Source organism: Hyaena hyaena, unplaced genomic scaffold, assembly GCF_003009895.1.
Source record: "Hyaena hyaena isolate Hyena2069 unplaced genomic scaffold, ASM300989v1 scaffold_455, whole genome shotgun sequence".
Lineage (NCBI taxonomy): Eukaryota > Metazoa > Chordata > Mammalia > Carnivora > Hyaenidae > Hyaena > Hyaena hyaena.
The window spans coordinates 211,722-233,993 of NW_024081089.1; the positions used below are offsets into that span (position 1 = coordinate 211,722).

Here is a 22,272-nt window from a genome sequence, read left to right on the forward strand (position 1 = left end):
ACTTTGGCTCTATTGTTTACTAACTCATCCCAGGTAAGTTAGTTAACCCCTCCCCCCCATACTTCATTTTCTGTACCTGAGATTTGGGATAATAATCACCATCTAGATTTACAATGAGGATTAAATGCAATAATTTATGTAAAGTGGATCATTGCCTGTGTTAGTTTCCAGGGGCTGTCATTTCAAAGGGCCACACATCTGGCAGCTTAAACAACAGGAATGTATTGTCTCAAGCTTTGGGGCTAGAAGTCCAAGGTTAAGGTGTTGGCTGGGTCGATTCCTTCTGACAGTTTTGAGGAAAGATCGGTTCCATGCCTCTCTCCTGGATTCCAGCAATTTTCTGGTCATCTTTGGCATTCTTTGGCTTGTAGATGAATCACCTCAACGTCTGCTTCATGTTTATATGACATTCTCCCTGTATGTTCACATCTGTCTCTATGTCCAAATTATCCTCTCCCTTTTTAAAAATAATTTTTTTAAGTTTATTTATATTTGAAAGAGAGAGAGGGCGAGGGGTCAGAGAGAGACAGAGACAGAATCTGAACCAGGCTCCAGGCTCTGAGATGTCAGCACAGAGCCCAACCTGGGGCTCAAACTCATGAGCTGTGAGATCATGACCTGAGCTGAAGTCAGATGCTGATCCTACTGAGCCATTCAGGTGCCTCAAATTCCCCATTTTTATAAAGACACAGTCATACTGGATTAGGGTTCATGCTACTGACCTCATATTGATGGACTGCACAGGCTATTCCCAAATAAGTTCACAGTCATAGGTACTGGGACTTAAGACTTCAATATAATTTAAGGGAACATGATTCAATCCATAGCGTTTTCCCCATCCCGAGTTTATCCTTCAGTGTCAGTCAGAGTGATTCCTCCTATATGATATAATAGAGGTTACTCCTCTGTTCACAAATGCTCAATTATTTCTCAATCCAATTAGCATAAAAACCATCATTCTTTAGTGGTCTGCACATCCCTGAAGACTTGGCTTCTTGCCCCAGACTCCCGTCACTCTGATTGTACCTCTATTTCTCCCTTTGCTCACTTTGTTTCAGTTCTTTTGGTTTCTTTGTTTTTTCTTGAACATAAGGCAAGTGTACTCTCCTCACAGCCATCGTACTTGTTGTTCCTTATTTTCCCAGTTACATCTGTGATTGACACACCTTCCCTTCATTCACATTTATTCAACTGTCTCTTTCTCAGAGAGGCTTTCCCTCAATGAGATAAAAGCTCTGAATACAAAAATAGCAAGAAGTAGCCCTTTACCTTCTCCACTCCACTCCACTGCCTCATCCCTTACTGTTTCCCTTTCTTCCATAGCATTTATAATACGTTCAGTTATGTACTGTATGTTTCTCTCCCCTGGAATGCCACTTGAGGTAGAGCAAGAACTTTGTCTATTGGTTCAGTTCCATGTCTCCATATTGCCCTGGTGGGAGGTAAGATTTCAGTAAACAGATTTTGAGTGAAGGTTGAATGAATGAATTAGTGAATAAATATGCTTTGAACAGAGCCTTTTATAGAATAAGTCATGTAAGTATTATTTATAATTCTTATACTTAATAGATCTTTCTCCAAATAGTTATTGTGGTGATCAATTTTCAGTATGCTGTTTTCCTTCTTTTTTTATTTTTTATTTTTCCCTGGAAAAGTCATGCTCAAAGAAAGAACTACCTTTAAAAAAGGGGGTGGGGGGTGGGTAAGTGTGATGGTGAAGTCAGGAAACTGACCAAAATCTCGTGAAATCTCAAAATGTGTTAATATTCTGGAAACTTAGGCTCACTAAAAGTCACTGAACTAGAAGTTTGGATGAAAGATGAAAGCCAATTTCTCTCATTCTTTTATTTTTCAAGACAAAATTCTATATTTTCCTGTATATAGCCTTTCTCTTCCTTCTAAATCTCAGCCTAGGGGAGATTTCCAGAATGAGCCATCTAATTCCATCACTTCCAGACATGATTTATGCCTCCTCAAACCTTTTAGAATTTTTAATCTCTCATAGGACATTTAAAACTTTTTATTGTGACCCACATGGGTGATTTAATCAATTAAGCACCCAACTCTTGATTTTGGATCAGGTCATCATCTCACCATGGTGAGATTGAGCCCTTAGGTGGGCTCGACCTTGAGTGCTGAGCCTGTTGGGGATTCTCCTTTTCCCTTCTCTCTCTGCCCTTCCCCTGCTCACATACTGTCTTTCAAAATCAATAAACTTAAAAAAAATCTTCATTGTAAAAGGGAAATATTTACATTTGTGTCTCACTTCCCTTACTAAATTGTAAGTTTCATGGAGCCCCAGATAATATAATTTAACCTGTATATCTCACAACATCTGGCTTGAATGAGGGACTCAAAATGTTTTTGAATAATGCTAAAGGACCTAGTTTTAAAGCACAAATGATACATACGGTTTCTTCTGTAATTGTGAAAAATAACTGGGAAACATTCTCTGGTCCTGTAAGAGGAAGGTATTAAATTAAATACAGTCCTTTTTTTTTATGCCATTAAACCGTGATTAGTCCAATCAAAACAATATTTCTTTACTTGTTGGGCTGTTTAATAAGGCAATTAATTATCATATAATGCATTATAGCTTTGGAGTAAAGGTTTATATGCGTGCAAAGGGGTATTGTTCAAAGAGAATTAGGACATAGGCACTCTTTGGCTGTGGGTGGAGTAGGCGGAGGATATGATAAGATAGCAGCTGAAAAAACTTCAGTAAATTAGGAAATAAGGAATTACAACTTGCATTGTGGGAAGTTGGTGGAGAGTTCACCTCGCCGATACTTCTGATGGAGGGGTCTTCGTATTTTCTTTTAAATGACACACAAGAGCTGTTGTTTTGCATATCCATGTTGGAGCTGGCCAAAATGAATCAATTTCAGGAGCTTCAAAGAGCTAAACAGGCATGTGTAGGCATGGCAAAAAGAAAACAAAAACAGAATGACTTCAACACTGAATCAATTCAAATCACTTAATTCAACGTACCTGTTCCTTCAACAAATATATATGTAGGACCCCTTATGAGCCAGGTTCTATGCTCTTTTCCCACAAAGCTTACATTTGTGTGCAGGAAGACAAGAAACAAGTAAATCTATAGTATGGTTGCTAGTAACACTTTTAGTAAGTGCTGTGTTGAAAATAAGGCATAGGGTATGGCCGAGGATACAAATGCTGTTTCATATGGAGGGAGGTCAGAAGAGATGTACTGATAAGGTGACATTTGAGTAGCATTTTAAAGGAATGGATTGTGCCAGTGGTTGTCCGGGAAAGATTCACGCAACAGCCATTGCAAAAGCTCATGCAGAAGCATGCTCAAAGTGTTTGGTAAGTTCAGCCTTGCCACTTCCAATTCTCCTTCCTAGATTTTCAGCCAGTGTATACTCCCTAACTAAGTTTTAGGGGGAAAACAAAACAAAGAACGGTCAGGGTAGAAGAAACATGATAATTTGTAGAGTGTTGTTCATTTTAGTTAATGCAAAAATATTCGAGCAACTAAACTTTGGGGGTTATTTATCCCGAATATAAAATAAAACACTCATACATATGCCCATATACATTCACATAGAGACAACTTATCATCTGTCTTTTGCTTGCCTTATGCTTTGGTAGTTTTCTATTGTTAGAGAAAATTAAACTAAAAGAATTGGATAAGAACCAAGTATGAATCACCAGTATGGCAGTGATGATTGTTGAGGAGTATTTCCTGATGGAGGGCTCACAGCACATCAAAGCAAAGGTAGGGGTGCTCGTTGGATAGATCTTTTAGAAAGAAAGAGCAAGTGAGCTTCATATCATAGACGCCTGATGCTCATTTTATCAATGATTTAGTGACTTAGATTTTGGTGGGTCCGAGTAAATTTCAGCCAGGTATATGTATCTCAATGAAAGTCTGCTATCTGGAAAGGAAAAAAAATTGTAGTCAGATTTCTTTTCTTTTGACAATTGGACTAAAACTGGTTGTCTTAATGAAGTCAAATCAATTATTTTTTCTTTGTGTGTGTGTGGTTTTTTTTAAAATTTTTGGACCAGGAACTAAAATATTAGATCACAGAGATGAATAATTGTTTAATTTTATGGGTTTTTTTTTTCTTTTTCTTTCTGGAATTCAAAGGAAAAAGAGGCTCCTTTTAAATGGGAAGATCTGGGTATATTGTGTAATTCTTTGGCCACGGTTTATATGTTTTATGCAATCTGAGTGTAAAATTAGTTTTTTTTTCCTTTCTGTATCTATAGAGAGTGAAGCACATGAATGGAAAATACCTTGAGCCAGGTCATTAGGATTGCTTTCCATTTCAACAAATGCATTTGCCACCTGTAGAATTTATCTCCAAAACAGTGGATGCTGGAACAAAGTTTTGGGTTTTTTCCCTTTCCTTTCTCCTTTCTGTCATTGTTTGAATCTCATCTCTGCTCTTGATCTCAGATTTGTAGTGAAATGTTTTCACCTTATAGCCCTTTCTTCCTATGTGTAGCTAGTGCTTCCCATGCACAGTGAAAAGGCAGGGGTGATGAGGGATGGGGACTGGGGGTGGGGGGACTGGTGTGTGGGGGATGGGAGGGGAACTGCTCCCTGTTTGTATGCTCTCTGAAACAAATCTGTAGTTGTTCACATGTAGGTATATTGGTGCTATTATCAACATTTACATACATGTGTACAAACCCCGTGGGAATACTGCTGAGGCCTGTGACGTTCTACTTCCATGAAAAGACCTGTCTGTAACTTTTTCTTTCATTTATTTCTATTCCCAAGACCTTTGACACTGTCATAACCAGAAGTTCTTTGTGGTCTCCTAGTGTGTTTCTGAAGAATTTTGTAGCTGTGCTATGAAAAGCACACATATCTGCTAACAGATACAAGATACAACATTGTGGGGGTTATTAAAATCAGAGATATTCACAACAGCAAAATTGATCATAGAACGTGTATACAGGCACATATAGGTACACATTAGCCTTCTCAAATTGCATAATTTCTATCTAAATTAAGCACAGGTAATTTTGCTTAGAAGTGCGCCTTTCTGGCAATGCAACATAGTTTATTACCTTTCTCTAAATTGATTCAAATTTACTTAAGTGCTTGTTCTTTACTTCTAATGATTATGTTAAAGAAACAGCAAAGGCATAATCGTCTTGCTTACCTAATTTATTTGTAGGTAATCTTCTATTAATTTTTTTACCCTTTTATTTCAAAGCAACACACAAAATTCAGAAATGTGCAAAATTGCTGAGATATATAGTCTGCACAGAAATAAAAATATCTAGATGAAAATGGAAAACATTATCAACTGTGCTGTATTTGTTCCCAAAACTTCTGATATTATCTCAGCTTTTAGTGTTTAAGCCAAGGTCATAGGTGAGATTCTTATGTGAGCCAAGTATGTCTCTGTCCAGAAATTGGGAACTATGGATGAATCAAGGAAAAATGTAAATCCATTTTTATATTTGGAAAACCAAACCAATTCCTGCCACATCTTTTCCATCCTGTGAACAAAAGTTACTATTGTTTGCTAGACCCAAATCTTTGAAATGTTGACTTTTTTTTTTTAAATTTACACTGGAATACATGATATTGTGGAACTGCAGACACGTTTAGTCATACATTTGAACTCATTGATTCTAAAGAAAGGTGTTGCTTTCTAAGACAACATAAAGCACCTATCTTACGAGACCTAGTTTTTTAGTGACATATTCTCTCTCAACGAAATGGTGAATAAAATCACTGTGATCAAGACGCAACTTATTTGGAGTTCTAAGCTTTAGAACACAAGAGACCAAGCGGATCATCCAGTATGACCTAATTTCCTGACCCTGGTTCCTTCTTGCCGACTTTCCACACTTGTAAATAGGGTGCAAATTCCAGCAAGGAAAGAAAAGAAATCCACCCAAGAGCCAGCCTGTTAAAATGTATCTATGCAGTAAATCTATGTACCACTGTGTAATTATAATAACATAAACAAATCCACTATAAGGACATTCACATCAGACCTAATTTCATGCTGAACTATTATAATGCAATTAACAGCCTCATAGTCCTATTTTAATTAAGCTCTGTTGTGAAATATGCAGCATGTGAACCTGTTCCGGCCTGTTTCGTCTATCATTGAATTACCGCCCTTAACTTGTTTTTCTGCTGAATGATGAATTTCATTTAAGGATTACTGTTTGCAGGTCTGGCATTTTGTGGGCTCTTCTAAGCTTCTATGCATCCAGATCGAGCTCCCCAGAGGTGTCCTTCCAGGGCCATCCTGGAAATGAAGAGATGGACTCGATTGGTTTTATGAAAAAGATTTCAGCTGATGGAAGGGTTCACTTGCGGAGCTACCTTCAGACTCAGTAGGGCACGGTAGCTGTCTTCTGGCCTCTTATTCTGCAGATAATACCGAGTGAACTCCAATTTTCCAGGGATCTTATTCAGACTGCCAAATAGTTTGACCATGCCTTGCTAGGAAATGGAAAACAAAGGCATCTATAGAAAATGCAGTTTATAGAAACATCATATCCTGCTTCCTTCCTTTTATTCCTCACCTACCCTAGACAAGAATGTCTAGATTGTCTGGTATTTGCTTTAACAAATCTTTCCCTTCCTCTACGTGGATTGCCTTCACGGTCTGAAATAAAATTAAATGAGAAATATTGCATGTGACTATGTATCAACTATCACAAGTCAGTTTGCTGCGAAGCTTGTTACTCAACAGCTAGTTTTAAAGAAATAGAGTGAAAAGTCAAAGGGAACACTGTGGCAGAGAATCACGTTCGCCCACGTCGGTTATTCAGGCATGAGCCGAACGATCAAAAAAGATCGAATGGTTATTTCCCCATCACTCCTCACCTCTGTGTCCATCCTCTGAACTGCCTTTCTTCAGATTTAGTTCCTGTTATAAAAATCCATGTTGTTCTTCTTTTTTTCCTTTTTTTCTTTTTCTTTCTTTCTTTTCTTTTCTTTCTTTTTTTTTTCTTTTTTTTTTTTTTTTACCTTGCCCTACTTTCTTAACCCTAGGGAGGATTTTAAGAAGCTTTCAAAGCTAAGCATCCCCAATTGCTTCAGGCTGTCTTCGGTTGTAAGTCAGAATATAAAGCAATTACCCGTAGGGTAGGATGTGTTCATGGCCAATGGGAGAGTGTTCAATATATCAGCAGGTAACCGAAAATATTCTCTTCTGTATGAACATCTGGTTCAGATTCTTAACCATTTCTAGTGAGGTTTTATGGGTCTCTTTCCCTCACTTCTGCTATGCTCTGCCTTCTTTTCCATAAGGAGGTGTGTACCCATACAGCAAAATAATAAGATTTAACTTGATCCACATGCTTTGCTGTTGATAGGTATTCGATTATCCTATCTTAAGAACTGCTAGCTAGAAATCCTGAAAACGACCCCAATTGCTTTAGTATTACAACTTTATGGTCCAAAAGAGGGGAGAAAAACAAACTCTGGTATTTCTTCTAGTTAATCTTCAATTCAAAGAACCTTGAGAAATTCCATGGGGTATAGTAGACTTCATGCCTGCAGTAATTTTGATGCTACCTCTGTTCCTGTTTTTCATGAAGACCATACAACACACTTTTTGAGTCAAGAAGGGTGTTTACAAAATTCCCACCCAGGATAAAACAAAAACAAAAACCAAAAAAAACCCAAAAAGCCAAAAACAAAAACAAATTTCCCTCGGATTCTTCCAGCTGAGCACTTAACTTAAGGGAAAACTCAGCGTCCAGGATCATGTTCAGACACATCCCCATTCTGCAGCCACACACGAACGCACAAAGATAATGGTGTGTTACGTGATCAAATGTTTTACACGTGGTGTAATCAGAGGTGCAAGGGCCTTAGAGTCAGACCAACCAGGGTTCACATATCAGAGCGATTATTGTTGGGGTCTCAGGGGGCACCTCTGTTCTACACCTCTTTTCTCCATCTGAGCTATTTGAGAAAATTAAGGAAACACAGGAACCAGACCAAAGGCCATAAACATGTCAGCCTCATTAGGGATAAAGCCATTTGGAAGATAGGGCTCTAGGTCAGCTGCCAAGTGGGCTTGTTAATTCATCACCCCATAAGGAAGGAGACTCGACAACAGACAGAGCTGGAATGCAAGGTCATGCTCAGAAGAAGCTCCTCTTGTTAAAACTAGACTATGGACAGGCAGAATATGGGTACTTCCTAGAGGCAGCTTGGATGTAACTGAACGAGAGGGGAGAGGCGGGGAGGCTGTTCTGATTTCTTGTTTCAAGTTCACCAGGGAGAGAATAAGTAAAGTTGTGGAGAGAAGCCCGGAGTGTAGGGCTAACTGACGTGAATAAGGATAAGGAGTAAGGATTCTCTCTTAGTAAATATCATCACATAGCTGTATCTCCAGACAAGCTGTTTAACATTTCTGAGCTTTAGTTTCCTGATCTATAAAAAGGGAATAATATACCGACTTGGAAGACTTGTGACATTAAGTAAGATATACATATAAACGTGTGTATGCATGTGTGGTGTGTGTTAATTGCCTACGTTAGGACCTGCCACTAAATATCGCTGACTTACTTTCAAGTCCACCTACCTCTTTCTTTCTTCCTAGACACTTAGATCAAAGATGTCTCTGAGCAGAGGGCAACTTACCCTCTTTTCCCTAGGATTAGAAATGGTTAAAAAGGAGAGGACGGAGGAAGTGCGTCATCAAAGTGAATAAAAACTATTTAAAAAATCTACTTGGCACGTTTTCCTGCCCAAATCTTGAAGATCACTTACCTTTTGAAATGAGTCAGCTTCCAAAGCATGAGTTGCTGCTCCACAGACAAATGTGTACATCTTCATAGACCTTTAGACAGACAAACGGTGTGCGGGGCTGCCGCGCAGGTTAGTTTTATATTGCATTTCCAAGGCGGAGAGGCTCTCATCTGTCAAGGCTCTGATCTAACTCCCATATCACCGGTACTTTGTGGAATGAGCAGAGGCTGTCTGTGCCTCCCGGATGTGGCAGGCTTGTTCCCATCTCATTCACTGTATTCTGCTTTTCCTGAAGCTCAATCTTTTACATACAGAGGCTGGGAAACATCAGTGAAACAGCTGCCTTTAAAGAAGAGAAGGAGAGATGTATGTAATACCTGGCCTGGAGCTGTGTGCAAGGGTGGAGAGTTATGAGGCCTCAGTTCTGAATCTGCACAAACTTCTTGGGGCCTGAAGGGCAGCCTGTCATGGTTCGTCACTTGATTTTCCCTGGGGATGTGTGCCGGTGGCTTACCATCCTCACCAGGCTACCAAACACATTAAGAATGAGTTATAAAAATTGATTACTGTTTCCATAGTTGCTTCCACAGTTTTGACATAGTTTCATAACTTTCTCCCTTTGAGATAGTCAATGAACTGGTTATTGTCCTCCCCAAACCTGCACTGCCTGTTCACTCACTGTAGCCCCATTTCAGTGGGGTCAGTAGCCAGTGGGGTCGCATGCTTTGCTTGCCGTCACCTTTGAGGTGTCCCTTTCACTCACAGCTCGTATCTACTTAGCGACCAAACTCTGGTGAGTCTACCTCAGGAAAAGAAATCATGGACTCTGTCTCCAATCCAAATGCCACTACCCAAGTGCCAGGTCACATCAATTATTTTGGGTGGGATGGTCTTCCATCTCTTGTCCTTCTGGTCTACCTTCACAATGCTTTCAGCTCTATGACTCTAAAATACAAGTCAAGTCAGGCCTCTCCTCTGTTCGGAAACCTCCCCCTTTTATAAAAAACAATAAAAATATCTTAGCACAGCATCTTACGGCTTTGCAATTGTGGATGATGTTTCCAGCTTCATATGTTGTTCCTCACACCCCTGCTACAACCCAATCCATGGGACCATTCATCGGCCCTTGAGTCCAATGTGCATGTTTGCATATCAGTACCATTAGGACTACTGCTCCTTTGCGAGAAACACCTATGGTGCTTTTCATACCTACTGAAAGCCTGCAAGGCACAACTCAAATCTCACCTCCTCCATAAGGTTCCTTCTGTGTACTCATCACAGTTAAAGTTGAGTTAAATGTATGCTTACTATGAATTCCTTCTCGACTGTTAGTTAGCTCCCAAAGCATGTTTCGATTTTCTCAGAAACCTAAGATAGAATGGATCCTCAGTAAACTTCTGTTTCTAATTATAGTAGACCTTGATCTTTTCTCAGTCAAGCCATTTTAAGACATTTTCCACTTCTGTACCTGTTCATCCAGATTTCAATCTTACCTTTTTAGTTTCAAAGAAGAAAGAATCACTAGCTGGAATCTTGGGAGTTTATGGTCGATTATATACTTGATGTAAAGAGTACTTGACCAGAACTTTCTTTCATTTTGGTAAATCTTCACATATTTCTGAGGGTTTACAGTATTTGTAAATCATATTAAGAGGAGTTAGCTTCGGAGCCCAGGTTTGATATAGACTTTCTGCAAAACAGATAAATGTTTCCTACCTCAGAAAAAGCCAGTGAGGCAAGAAATCCATTGGATACTTTCCTCTGTCTACTTCTGAAACTACAGGCATCTGAAGATATGAAAATTGGAAATTATAGAAAGCAATCTTGATAGCTCAATGGGTGTAGAAAATGATAACAAAGATTTCTGGAGACTAGAAGCCACAAACACGTTTTAGAGTTGTATAGTCTAATTTTCATCACCAATATTTTAAAGTTCTTAAATTTATTTTGAGAGAGAGATTAGGGGGCAGAGACAGAAAAGAGAATCCCAAGCAGGCTCTGCACCATCAGCACGGAGACTGATACAGGGCTCAAACTCACAAACACAAGCTCATGCCCTGGGCTGAAGTCACCCAGGTCCCCCTTCATCACCGATATTTTACACAAGCAATAAAACTGTCTTTTCCACTTATTCATAATTCAGTTAATATTAACGAAGTCGCCACAGGTACGTTGTATTAGAAAACAGAATTGTTACCTGAGAAATCTTACCAGAACAAAAATGTCTGGCAGGTACAACAGTTAGGGTCATCACAAAGGAGAAACAGTAGATTAATGTACAAAGTAGGCAAAAAGCCTGCCCTGTGCAGTTCGGCAAAATGCATCTTTAATTTATCCTGTCCGCTGTTTTGATGATGCCGAGCCTTAGCACTAAGCACAGTAAGAACAAGGAAAAATAAGCGAGGGTTTCTTTCAGATGAGAATGAGTGAACACCTATCTATAACACCATTCGTCAGCATTTTGTAAAAAATCAACATTGTCATTGTTCCATCCCGCTTGATCTTCCTCCTTTGGGTTAATGTGGGAGCCAATTACAGCTTCATCTGTTTAGAATTAACTTTATGGGGCACACACTGGGGATTTGTCTATCTTCACTGTTTAGATATATGTCATAAAAATATGCACGGAATGGAGTGCAGGCGTTGCAGAAGGCAGAGACTTTCAGATTTATTGTAAAATCCTTTAAAAATATGCTCTTGCCAGAAGTTAATTAATTTTTTTTCTCTTCTTTTCCGGGATTGGGGGGGGGTCGTGGGGGGGCACTGTGTCTCACTAGGTGGCAGTGTATGATTATATCTGGAAAAACCATGGCTTCAAGTCCAGAATCTCCAGCTGTGACCTCCAAAAGCAAAATGAAATTTCTGTGTCGGCACTTGGTCCAGGAGATATTACTTGTTATGTATCTATATACACCGTTTATCCCAGTGGATTCCAAGAGCTATATCGCCATTTTCTCAGACTCTCCAATGGTGCCATTGTTGAGGTACGTGCATATGAAAATATTTTAATGCAAATGCTGTGTAGGTTTAGTGCATGAATGTATATGTTTGTGTGTGTGTGTTTATGCTTGATTTCAAGGGCTTCAAAGTTACTTGCAAGCCTATTATAATTAATGTTTTTTTCTAATACCACAAATAGACTTAAAGATCTAGTTTAGTGTTTTCCTTTAGAAACAAAGGTGCTGTGGAAGAACCAAACTGTTTCTTCACACGGCTTTGTGGGAGAGTGATGGGAACAAATCAAGTGAAATAATTCAGGATTTGGCCCATGATAACTTTGACTCAGTTAACATGTGTAAACATCAGCAGGTTGATAAAGACGTCTGAGTCTGTGGACACTTCAATTTCTCAGGAAAGTACACAGTGCCTTGCTTAAATTCTCTCACACAAAATGAATGAGATGGTGGCATTTCATACTATTTCCATGAGCACATTCTTAAAAAGTAAAGTCCCTGCCCCTAGATTTTCAAAAATGTTCAAGTAGCACTTAGCAAACATCTTGAAGCCATGTTCTCTCTTAAAAAGTCTTTAGGTGAGCTGAGTTTAGTTTAAAAAAGAAATCCCTCACATTGCACCACATTCTTAAAATCCAAATTTCATGGCACGTTTAAACCTGAGCCCCAGTCCTATTTGAATCAGTGTTTTGAATTCTGAAGTCTGAAAGAACATCATTTCCCATTACATGGTGGAGATAAAGGGTATAGGAGAAGGAAAATTTAGATACATTTCATGACTGGTTCCCTGGATGCGTTGGCATGCAAATCACTGAACAGTGTCACACCATTAATTGGTAAGAATTTGGAGAATATTTCTGTTCCCACCACCCTTCCCCTATGGACTTTAGCCACTGTTTTTATTATAACGTTGATGAAAGTCTGGCCTCATAAAATACCTTTGAATATAACCTTGAGGAAGTTTCACGTGGCTTGGAAAGCAGTCTTGCAGATAGAAAAGTTCTTGCATCTACCATCCGAACTCATGACAGCGTTTGGGTCCTGGAGTGACTCATATAGACACTCTACTTGGGAAAAGCACAGACGTGCCACACAAGGTTCCTGATCACTTTACCCCCTCACTCCCTTACTGAGGTGGGAAATGATAGAACCGTGCAAATTGTAGCAAAGCAACAGGTAGGGAGATTCTGAATGTATCTATTAGAATTCCTTGTGGTTGGTCAAGGGCTGTCATATGGCCCTTATTAGACTTCTGAAATATTTGCTTTAGAAATGACCTTATGGAGCAAAACTGCCTTGATTGAATTTTTATGTTGTTTTTGTTGCTGTTGTTGTTTTGCTTTTTGTTTTTGTTTTTTGAGGGTTTTTTTTTTTTTTTTTTTTTGCTTGTTTTTAATCTGCACAGGGAAGTGCTTAGATAGATGCATACACCATGCACTGAAAGACCTGAAGAAGTCAGGACACCAGGAGTGTCTGCGCTTCTGTTACAAACCATCTTGTGGCATCTCGCAGGTCTAGGGACCTGAGCCAGAAGCCCCCGCATGAGGAGGCCTGTTCTCCCTAGCAGAGAAATCATCAGGACCTTTTGATTCACTCACTTCTGCATTTGCTCCAGACCTGTCCCTTCATCACTCCCCACTACTCTCCACCCACATTCTTATCTGTAAAACTGGGTTAATGTATACTTCTGCTACCTGCCTTGTAGAGATTTGGGGCAGATGAATGGGCTCACATCTGCGAAGTACTTTTAGCTCCTTTTATAAAACAAAAAGTAAAATAAAGATTCCAAAGTATTATCGATGGTGTGACGTTAAATCCATTCGACTTGTCAATGTTTTTTTTTTTTCTCCCCAAGTACTAACAGTAATAGTAACATTATGCTAAAAAAGAAATCACTTCTGGAAGGATTGAATTGTGAGGCATTAGGGCTCATGGACACATCTGGGTTGCTTAGCCTGTGTTTGGACCACTACTGCATTATGTAATGGTAATGGCAGAATGGCATTGGCAATGTACAAGTCCACCCCACCATTTCTGAACCTGTGCCCCACAGAGATTCTAGCAAATACTCAACCAGCTTTCCCCTTTTTGCAGATCCCAGGGAGTGCACAAGGTCCTTCTTACTCGTGGGTTGGCGTCTAGACATTTCCCACTTATGTCTTCATACTTTGCTTTACCTGCTTTTTGCTCTGTGAAATCTACTGAAACCCATTTCAAACTGACCTCTCTCCTTGCACTTTCTCTAACACTTATCACGAGTTTTACTTAGCTTTTCTCAACTTGTTTCCAGTATAAAATTTTGTCTCCTAAGAGGACAGGAACTGTACAGCAGAGCAAGTTGTAGAGCAAGTTGGATATCAGAGCAATTTTCTTTCAGCCACATATCTGGCTACTTGGCAACCATCTTACTTTCCTCCGTACCTCTCCTGACCCTTACCAGGTTACTTCCAAGTGTATTATTGGCCTTTGGAGTTAAAAAACCTGGAATTGGAGGGCATTTGAGACTGGTCTTTTGTAATCTCAGTGAGAAATGAAATTAATGCATTTCTTTCCTAAAGATATATGCATTGAAAAGAAATTTCAAGAATCAACATCTAGGTAGATTATACTTCCTGGATTAAGGAAAAGTCTGTTTGACCTTTAAAATTATGGTTTACAAGTAGTCACCTACTCAGATTAAAGTTAACTTCTACCCTTGAGCTCCCTATCTCTGTACTAAGTATGTTATCGATGCCCTAGGAAATCCACTAAATTGCATTGACTTCCTGGATGTCAAATGGTTCTCCATGACTGGAAGTGGGCACCATGATATCCTTTCCATGAACGCCCCCATCATGTGGGTTGAGAGAACTTACACTTAGGAAATGACTTAGACCATTATACTTATACTTAAGAAATACTTAGAAATACCTGTGAGATCCAAGCCACATTTTTAAATGGATGTTCTGATATGGGAAGAAAAGGGAGTTGTGTCTGAGTCCAATTTACTTACAAATCTAGATGTGACAAAAAAAAAAAAAACCCACAAAATAAAAATGGATGAAATTTTGCTTCTGCCTTATAGCCTGAACATGATTCTCAAAGGTTTTATGGTGTTTTTTTTAAATAGAATGTCTAGTTTCCTAAGTTCCTTTTGCATTTAACACAGCTCTAACTATGTGACAAGAGCTATTTCAAAGCCTCTCCTTATCCTGATATGAAATATAGGTCACATGTTAACCTTTTTTTTTCCCTCAATAAAACCCTCACAATTTGGGTTTGAACACATTATATTCAGGATTTTATTTTTATGGAAAGCCATGGGTTGGGAACAGAATGTGTTCTACACTAAAGATTTCACATGCCTGAAATCGACTTTATATTACCAACGACCTTTGCTATGGATTTGTCTCCACCATTTTGTTTTTCATCCAGCCCTGTTACTCATGGGGACATGGCTCTTACTGTGTTCTACATATTTTGCTTTAAAAAGTAAGGAGTCCCCTCCCGCCCCTCCCACTTGTAGAGAAGGTCATTGCTCTGTCTACTCATGAGCACATCTCTTTAATTCTATTTTTATCAGCCCTTCTGAGCTCAGTGATTCCTTAGACTCTCAGAGATCAGTGCTTCAGCTCTACTCCATAGGTAGGCTATCTTCTGTGTGCATTTTTTTAAAGCACAAAGTTACTTTAAAGTTTTTACTGCTACGAAACCCAGAAACCCAGGCAAGGCTAGTACAGATTCATCAAGTCACAAATAAGCTTCCCGATCCCAAGGTATCCGTCGCAATTAAGAAAGTCCTTGGAGCATTGGTTTGGGTGGAATGGGAAAAAGGTTTTTTTTGTCATTAGAGGCAGTGTCGCCCGGTGGTCTGAGCGGAGAAGAGGGAGTCAGGAACTCAGCGATCTCACAGAGGCTCCGTGAGACCCAGATGAGCGGCTTCAGGCAAGTCTCTGGGCCTCAGGAGGATGGGCTCACCTACTTTGAATCTCCCGTCTGAAGAGCTCCTTACCCAGGGCCAGGAGATACACAGCAGGAAGCCTGATTCCTTGTCTGCAAAATGAGAATATTAATCCTTGCCTAAATAACACATTAACCAATTAGTGATTGTTAAGTGCTCTGCTGATAGAAAGCAGCAGGAGAAGAAAGGCAAAAACGAAAAATGGAAACACAATTTTGTTACTAGATGGGTTTTACTTGGCTCTGGGCTTTTCTTCTGCTCATGGAGTTCAGTTACCACACAGTGCAAAGAGCAGGGGTGAAACTGGCCCTCAGCTTTGTTTGTCTCAATGAATCAGCGGATGAAGCTAACTGTCCCCTGCAAATCTACATGACACTTTGAATAAGCATAGAGTGGGGTTTTTTTGGGGGGGGGCACTTGAATTTGGTCCTTGAATCAGTAAATTGCAGGGGGAACATCATTCAAATGACAGACTTTTCAGGTTTAACTCAGTTTCCTATCTTTCAGTAAAGAGTATAGTGAATTTTACAATTCCCACATTCATCAACTACAATGACCAATTTGCAGAGTGTATGAGAGAGAGAAATATACCCACTAATGTGGAAGAGAAATCAATAGGAAAATACAGAAAATTGGGGGGTCTCTGGAATATATTCATTAAATGCATAAATTGTTTATGACACTTTTGTTTTCAGGATGGATTTCTTCCATCCACGTTTTTCTTTTGGTGAAAGGCATTGCACATGGGAAGGGGAAAAAAACCCAACACTCGTGTAGCTTATTGTTTTTATTGTGTACAGTTTTAGATTCACCTAAAGAAAATAGTAAAATTAATTTATTCACACAAATGGGAGAAAGTCCTGTTTTCATTCCCTAAATTTGGACCACTTTACATTTTTTGCCCAAAAGCTGTATAAAAAGATGCAGCAAGTCCTTTGGGCACATTTGCTTATGTGACATTATTGAAAATATACATTAAAATGAAAGAGTAATAGCAATAGTTATGGCTTTGCATAAAATATTATTAAAAACATCAAGGACATTAATGTCTTTTACTTCTGGTTTTCAAACTCAAACTCAACAGTTGCCACTTCTTTTTTTTTTTTTTTTTTTTTTTTAAATAGGGTCCGGATATTTGTCTTTTTCTTTCTCCAGGAAGGATTGGCTATTTTTGTAAACTATAGAGGGTCATCATTTTGTAGCATCTAAAACTTAGACCCTATTATAAGAAACATACTAAAAGAGAATCAGAATGTAAGAGCAAAGAGGAAATCAATAATCAGATTAGTATTAGAATATAATATTACTTATAAGACATTTTCCTGTTCTAATTAAGTAATACTGAAAAGTCTTAAGAAGGCACATTTACTAATCTTTTAAATATATATGAATTATATTATTTGAAAAACATGATAAAAATGTTATTCCCATATGTGTGTGTCAAAATAAGTGATTTTATTTGTCCATAATAATTGGGTCAGTATAAGTTGCTAGAAGATTTTTTGCTTTTCACAAAACTAAACTAGACAATTCTCACATCAGGCTTAATTGACCATATATATATTATTATTGGTTACCTGTAAGAGAAAAATAATAACATTTTTTTAAAATTAGCACATTATAATTTTTAAATAAATACAACAAATTTCAATACAATAAATTACAGATACAGTAGATTTGTAGAAAGGGATTTCAATAATAAGGTCAAAATATTAACTTTTTGTAACTAAATTAATGCTAGTGTAACTATGTTTGGTTTTCATAGAAAATCATGAAGAACAGTTTTGGTTCTACTTATTGTATATCAAGATGGTAGTTAGAAACATTTTAGAGATTCTACAGGGTTTTTTCTGAAATGATTAAATTTCCCTATACTTTATTTATACTCATAATTTGAGACCATCATTTATTAACAGTTTCTGGTTTTTACAGACTTCATATTTTTGGTGTATATAAGAAAAACATGGTCAAATACATATTTCTGAAAATACTTAGACATAAAATTATTTTCAGCATCTTTGATCTCCTTTGACTCTTCAAACTATTAGAACTTATGGAAACCATAGAAAGGATTTATTTTATTATTATATTCGTATATCTATCAACAATAATGGATACCCATCTGACCTGCTAGAGAAAAAAATTCCTATGATTCTAAGTCATAGGAAATGTTTTAAATCACATAGTAAGTATAAAGAATCAGTGTTAAAAATAAGCCTTAATATATTATCTAATATATTGGTTAAATGTCTAATATAAATATTAGAAAGGGGAAGAATTAAATCTTTATTCTATAGTTGATAATGATTGAATGTTTTATCTTCCATAAAAATATATTTACTTTTACCTCTGAATGTTTTTCTTTCTTATTCACCTGGATTTTAAGAACCATAACTTGAAGGGGGAAATGTGAAAAAAAATTATGCTTCTCTTTATTTATGAATCCCGTTACTATGTTTGGAAAAAATATTGAGTTTTGCATTAACAGTACATTTTAAATCCATGCAAACAAAAGTAAGTGATTGAGAAGAGTATTTTTTGAATATGTCATGATACTAAGAATCAATGATTTTTGTCTTGACCCCATTTGATAAGGCTAATCCCAATTACATAAAAAGTTCAAGATAATCCACTCATGAAAAAAAAAGCCTCAAAAAAGTCAACTTAATTATTTTTCCTTGTATCAATATGCAGAAATATTATGAAAATATTTTGATGCACCTTGTAGTTGTGTCAATATTAACTTAAGAACTCTCTACAAAGGTTTTGATGTTTTAATCTCTAAGAATGCATACCTACAGAAATACTGTGGTTTCTCCTAAATAGCTTATGCAACAGATGCTTCTGTAATTCCCTGAAACAATTATTTAACGATCATATGCTAAAACGGTGTGTGAGAAAACAGTGGCATAGTGTCAGTTATTTTTACATATTTGTATCCAATAAATTATTTTTAATCTCACATTTTCTAAACACTGCTAAAAAATCACATAAGCTTATTTTATGTGCAAAATCACATATAGTATGCTGAATGACACTTAAAAGAAACGAAAGAGTAGCAGTAGCTTATTTTCTGAAGCAATTCTGACACTAATGCTAAATTACAACTTGGAAACATGTAGCATTTTTACCTTTATAAGAAAAGGCTTTTTACATATTTAACATAATTCCGGGGAAAATAAACTGGAATTATGTATAAAGGTATGTACACTGTAACCAAGGGCATTTATATTCCCCTGTAGAATACTTACAATGATTTTATTGCCATTTGGTGTCATTTTCTAAAGGATATAAAATACAGCCAGTAAACAAACTAGACTTTAGATTTAAGGTGACACCTGCTTCTTCAGAAGCTCTATTCAGATATTTAATCTTAAGAACACTGAATATTTTACAACCGATTATAGTGTACTTTTGCAAAAATGAAAGGAGTGTGTGTTTTGGCTTATAATTTTCGCAGCTGTGGTGATCATCAGGGTCACACTCCCAGCACCCCATCATCGCTAAATCCCTGAGAATAAATCCCCCCTGTAGTAAACTGCTTGTGAAATTTACATCGATGTTCTGTTTCTTCAAAATGCAAAACATCCTTTCTCTACAGCAATGTTGACTCCCCCTATTACGTTTAGAGAGTGTCGTATTATTTATTTTTGAAGTCTACAGTTGTAATAGATTTTAATAGGCCCTTTACCCCTAGTTCAGACTGCTGTTCTTCAAGTATAGCAATTTGAATTCTGCTGAGAAAATTTTTTATTTCAATACAGAACCATAATGGGTTTAACGAGGCCTCCAAATATTGCCGTGTTGCTTCAGTCAGTGAATTAGTGCTATGCATATATGTGTCCTGTGTTAAGGAGGCAAATTAAATCAAACTTTATCTGGAATGTTGTATCTAGGTTATTATTCCTCCTCTTCGTCTTTCTTTCTTTTTTTTTTTTTAATGTTTTATTTATTTCTGAGAGAGAGAGAGAGACAGCGTGAGCAGGGGAGGGCCAGAGGGAGAGGGAGACACAGAATCTGAAGCAGGCTCCAGGCTCCGAGCTAGCTGTCAGCACAGAGACCGACGTGGGGCTTGAACCCATGAACCGTGAGATCATGACCTGAGCCGAAGTCCGACTCTTAACCGACTGAGCCATCCATGCGCCCCGTTCTTTCTGACTATATTTATGATGGCTGCTCACTGAAGCTTTATCAGTGTGTTTTTGGCAGCAAGGTATGACCCATTCCACCAGCTAAATCGTCAATAAACATGCCTTCATTTGTCCAGTTAGACACTTGAAGATATACCTACCCTTATTAGCAGGTAATACACTATGTCTTTCTGTTGGCCTGGTTTACCCACACAATTTTTAAGAATTCCAGGGACTTCTTTATACAAAAAAGGGCCAGCCATGTTTCAGACACAAGACAGAAGGAACTCACATGTGCCATTCTCTGCTCAGCACAGGCCTCACTGTTGAGCACTAGCCCCATGAGGCCTAAAAGATCCTCGTCTGTCTCTGCGGAAACCCTTTGCCAGCCACACTGTCTAGCAATGGCACCGAGATACCCATGCTTGAACTCCACTTGCTCACATCCTGAGTTTCCAACACTCAGGTGGGAGCCTGAATGGCTAGTTAAGTCCTTAAGGGTGTCAACCTCAGCCACATCATTCACCAGAAATTGTTCTATCCAAAATAGTTGATTGTGAGAATTTTTGTTCTTTGTTGTTGTTGTAGTTGTTGTTGTTGTATTTTATACAAGGGCTGCATTTGGAGTTCCCTTTTCAGCCATTTCCATTGACCTTGTGGATTATCGCTTGAAGTTATATTCTTACAGTGGAACTACTAGGTCAAAAATATGACAGTTTAAAAGGATAGACATTTATGTGTATATTTGCTATGGATTTAGATAGATAGATAGATGATAGATAGATGATTGATAGATAGATAGATAGATAGGTAGATTAGTAGATAGATGACAGGTAGATAGATGATAGATGATAGATAGATGATAGATAAATAGGTAGATGACAGATAGATGCCAATAGCCCTCCGGAAAAGATGAACAAATACATAGCTACAATTACATTGAATGAAGTTTGCCCAACATTTTAGTAATTTTTTTGGCTATAGTCAAATTTTCACTTTCTTTAACCTAGATAGCATTATGTTTGAAATAAGAGATCACATCGCTATTACAGCTCAGGGTCACGTTCTACCTTGAAAAATGATACATGGCTAGCATGTATTTTCAAAGCATGGCACATTTCAATGCTGGTTTGTTATGCGATCGTACTTGTTTGTAGTGTCTATTTTCTAGCAATGTTTCTTCCCGGTATTCAATGAAGCCCATAAAATAAAATAAGTATAATTATATTATTAGCTTATTTTTCTAGAACAAACACTTGAAATAAATGACTCCATACAGATGGATAAAAATTAAAAATCCTAAAACCACTCTAAAGTCACATTTGCAGTAACTGGAAAGAACTGTCGTACACACCAGTTGACTCAGAAGTGACAACAAACAAGTATCTTTAGCAATATATTCAAGGCTAATTATCTTCTTATTCCCTTTTCCCCAAACCTCTCAGACCGAAGCATTGATGTATATTCACACAACACATACAACTCATTTAAAGAAGTAAATTTGGATACTTCCATAATGAGTACAGAGGGAACTATTAAAATTGTAGGAGCACATGAGAAGGATCAAAATGAGCCAGAAAGCTACTTGCTTTGGGTCAATGAGAGATACTTCCAGGTAATTAGTCCAGATGATAACTGGAGAAGTTCCTCAAATCTCCAGCCAACAAAACCAATCCTACACACAGGTCCCTTCTTACCCACAGACTCTGGACTCTTTAAGAAATTTCAATGGATGGAGCCATAGGAATATGGTTGAGTACAGAGATATCCCAATAATTCATTTCTTAGAAGACAATATGATGATCGAGTTTGTTTCTCTGAATCTAATCCTCAACCACAAAGAAAGATTGTGAATGACAGGAAACTCTGGAGAAAGGGATCTTGTCTTTTTGTTATTCCTAATTCTGGTGGAGGTTGAATGCCACCCAGTTTGATACTAAGAATATGCATTTCAGGAGTTCTGACAATTGGTGTCATCTACCATATGAAGATCTAAAAGGAAAGATATCTCAAGAAACATGGACAAAGCTCTCTAATGGTGATTCTGACTTGTATATTTAGATAGTCTTGAAAAGAAAGAAAACAGCCATCTCAAAGGTGCTATTGTGGCACCAAATATTTCCCAAGAAATTCAGGTTTCTAAAGATTATATACAAAGAAGTAGAAAGAAAGATGTGTAATAAAGAATACATATAAGAGACAGTTAAGAAGAGTGACAGAGAAGCAAATAATGCAAAAGGACCACAAAAGTTTAGATACCATGGGGGAAGCGGACTGTAACAAAGTCTGTAAGAGAGATTCAACAAGACAGGAAAAATCAAGGTGTCCAAAGAGATTTATTTTTCTTAACCTATTTAGCTGTGAATGTCAAACACCTAACTACTTCTGCTTAATCACAAAAGGTACTTATTAACTCACATACGTGGGAATTACAATAGATACTCTAATGGAATGACTGACCTCGGGAGTTCAATGAATGTTGTCAGCTCTCTCTCTTTCTTCCCTCGCTTTCTCTCTCTCCTTTATTTCCACCTA

The 22,272-nt window shown here is 37.8% G+C and overlaps 1 protein-coding gene and 1 long non-coding RNA gene across 3 annotated transcripts in view; one reads left to right on the plus strand and one right to left on the minus strand.

Annotated features, from left to right (window-relative positions):
• The window catches only part of LOC120246219, a gene marked incomplete at its 5' end in the record, with an annotated part of 228,496 nt that overhangs the window by 201,501 nt on the left and 4,723 nt on the right, over positions 1-22,272 (plus strand). The window contains one exon of the mRNA XM_039253656.1: positions 11,491-11,697. Within this exon, the coding sequence (XP_039109587.1) occupies positions 11,491-11,697 (207 nt within the window). The remainder of the gene's footprint in view (positions 1-11,490; positions 11,698-22,272) is intronic.
• On the minus strand, positions 5,135-11,444 carry LOC120246220. Of its 2 annotated transcripts, none has more exons than XR_005531982.1 (2): positions 8,735-11,444; positions 5,135-6,251 (listed from the first exon to the last, which is right to left on the minus strand). It is a non-coding gene; the product is annotated as an uncharacterized LOC120246220 (long non-coding RNA). The 2 variants fall into 2 exon arrangements; XR_005531983.1 differs by having other exon boundaries at positions 6,329-11,444.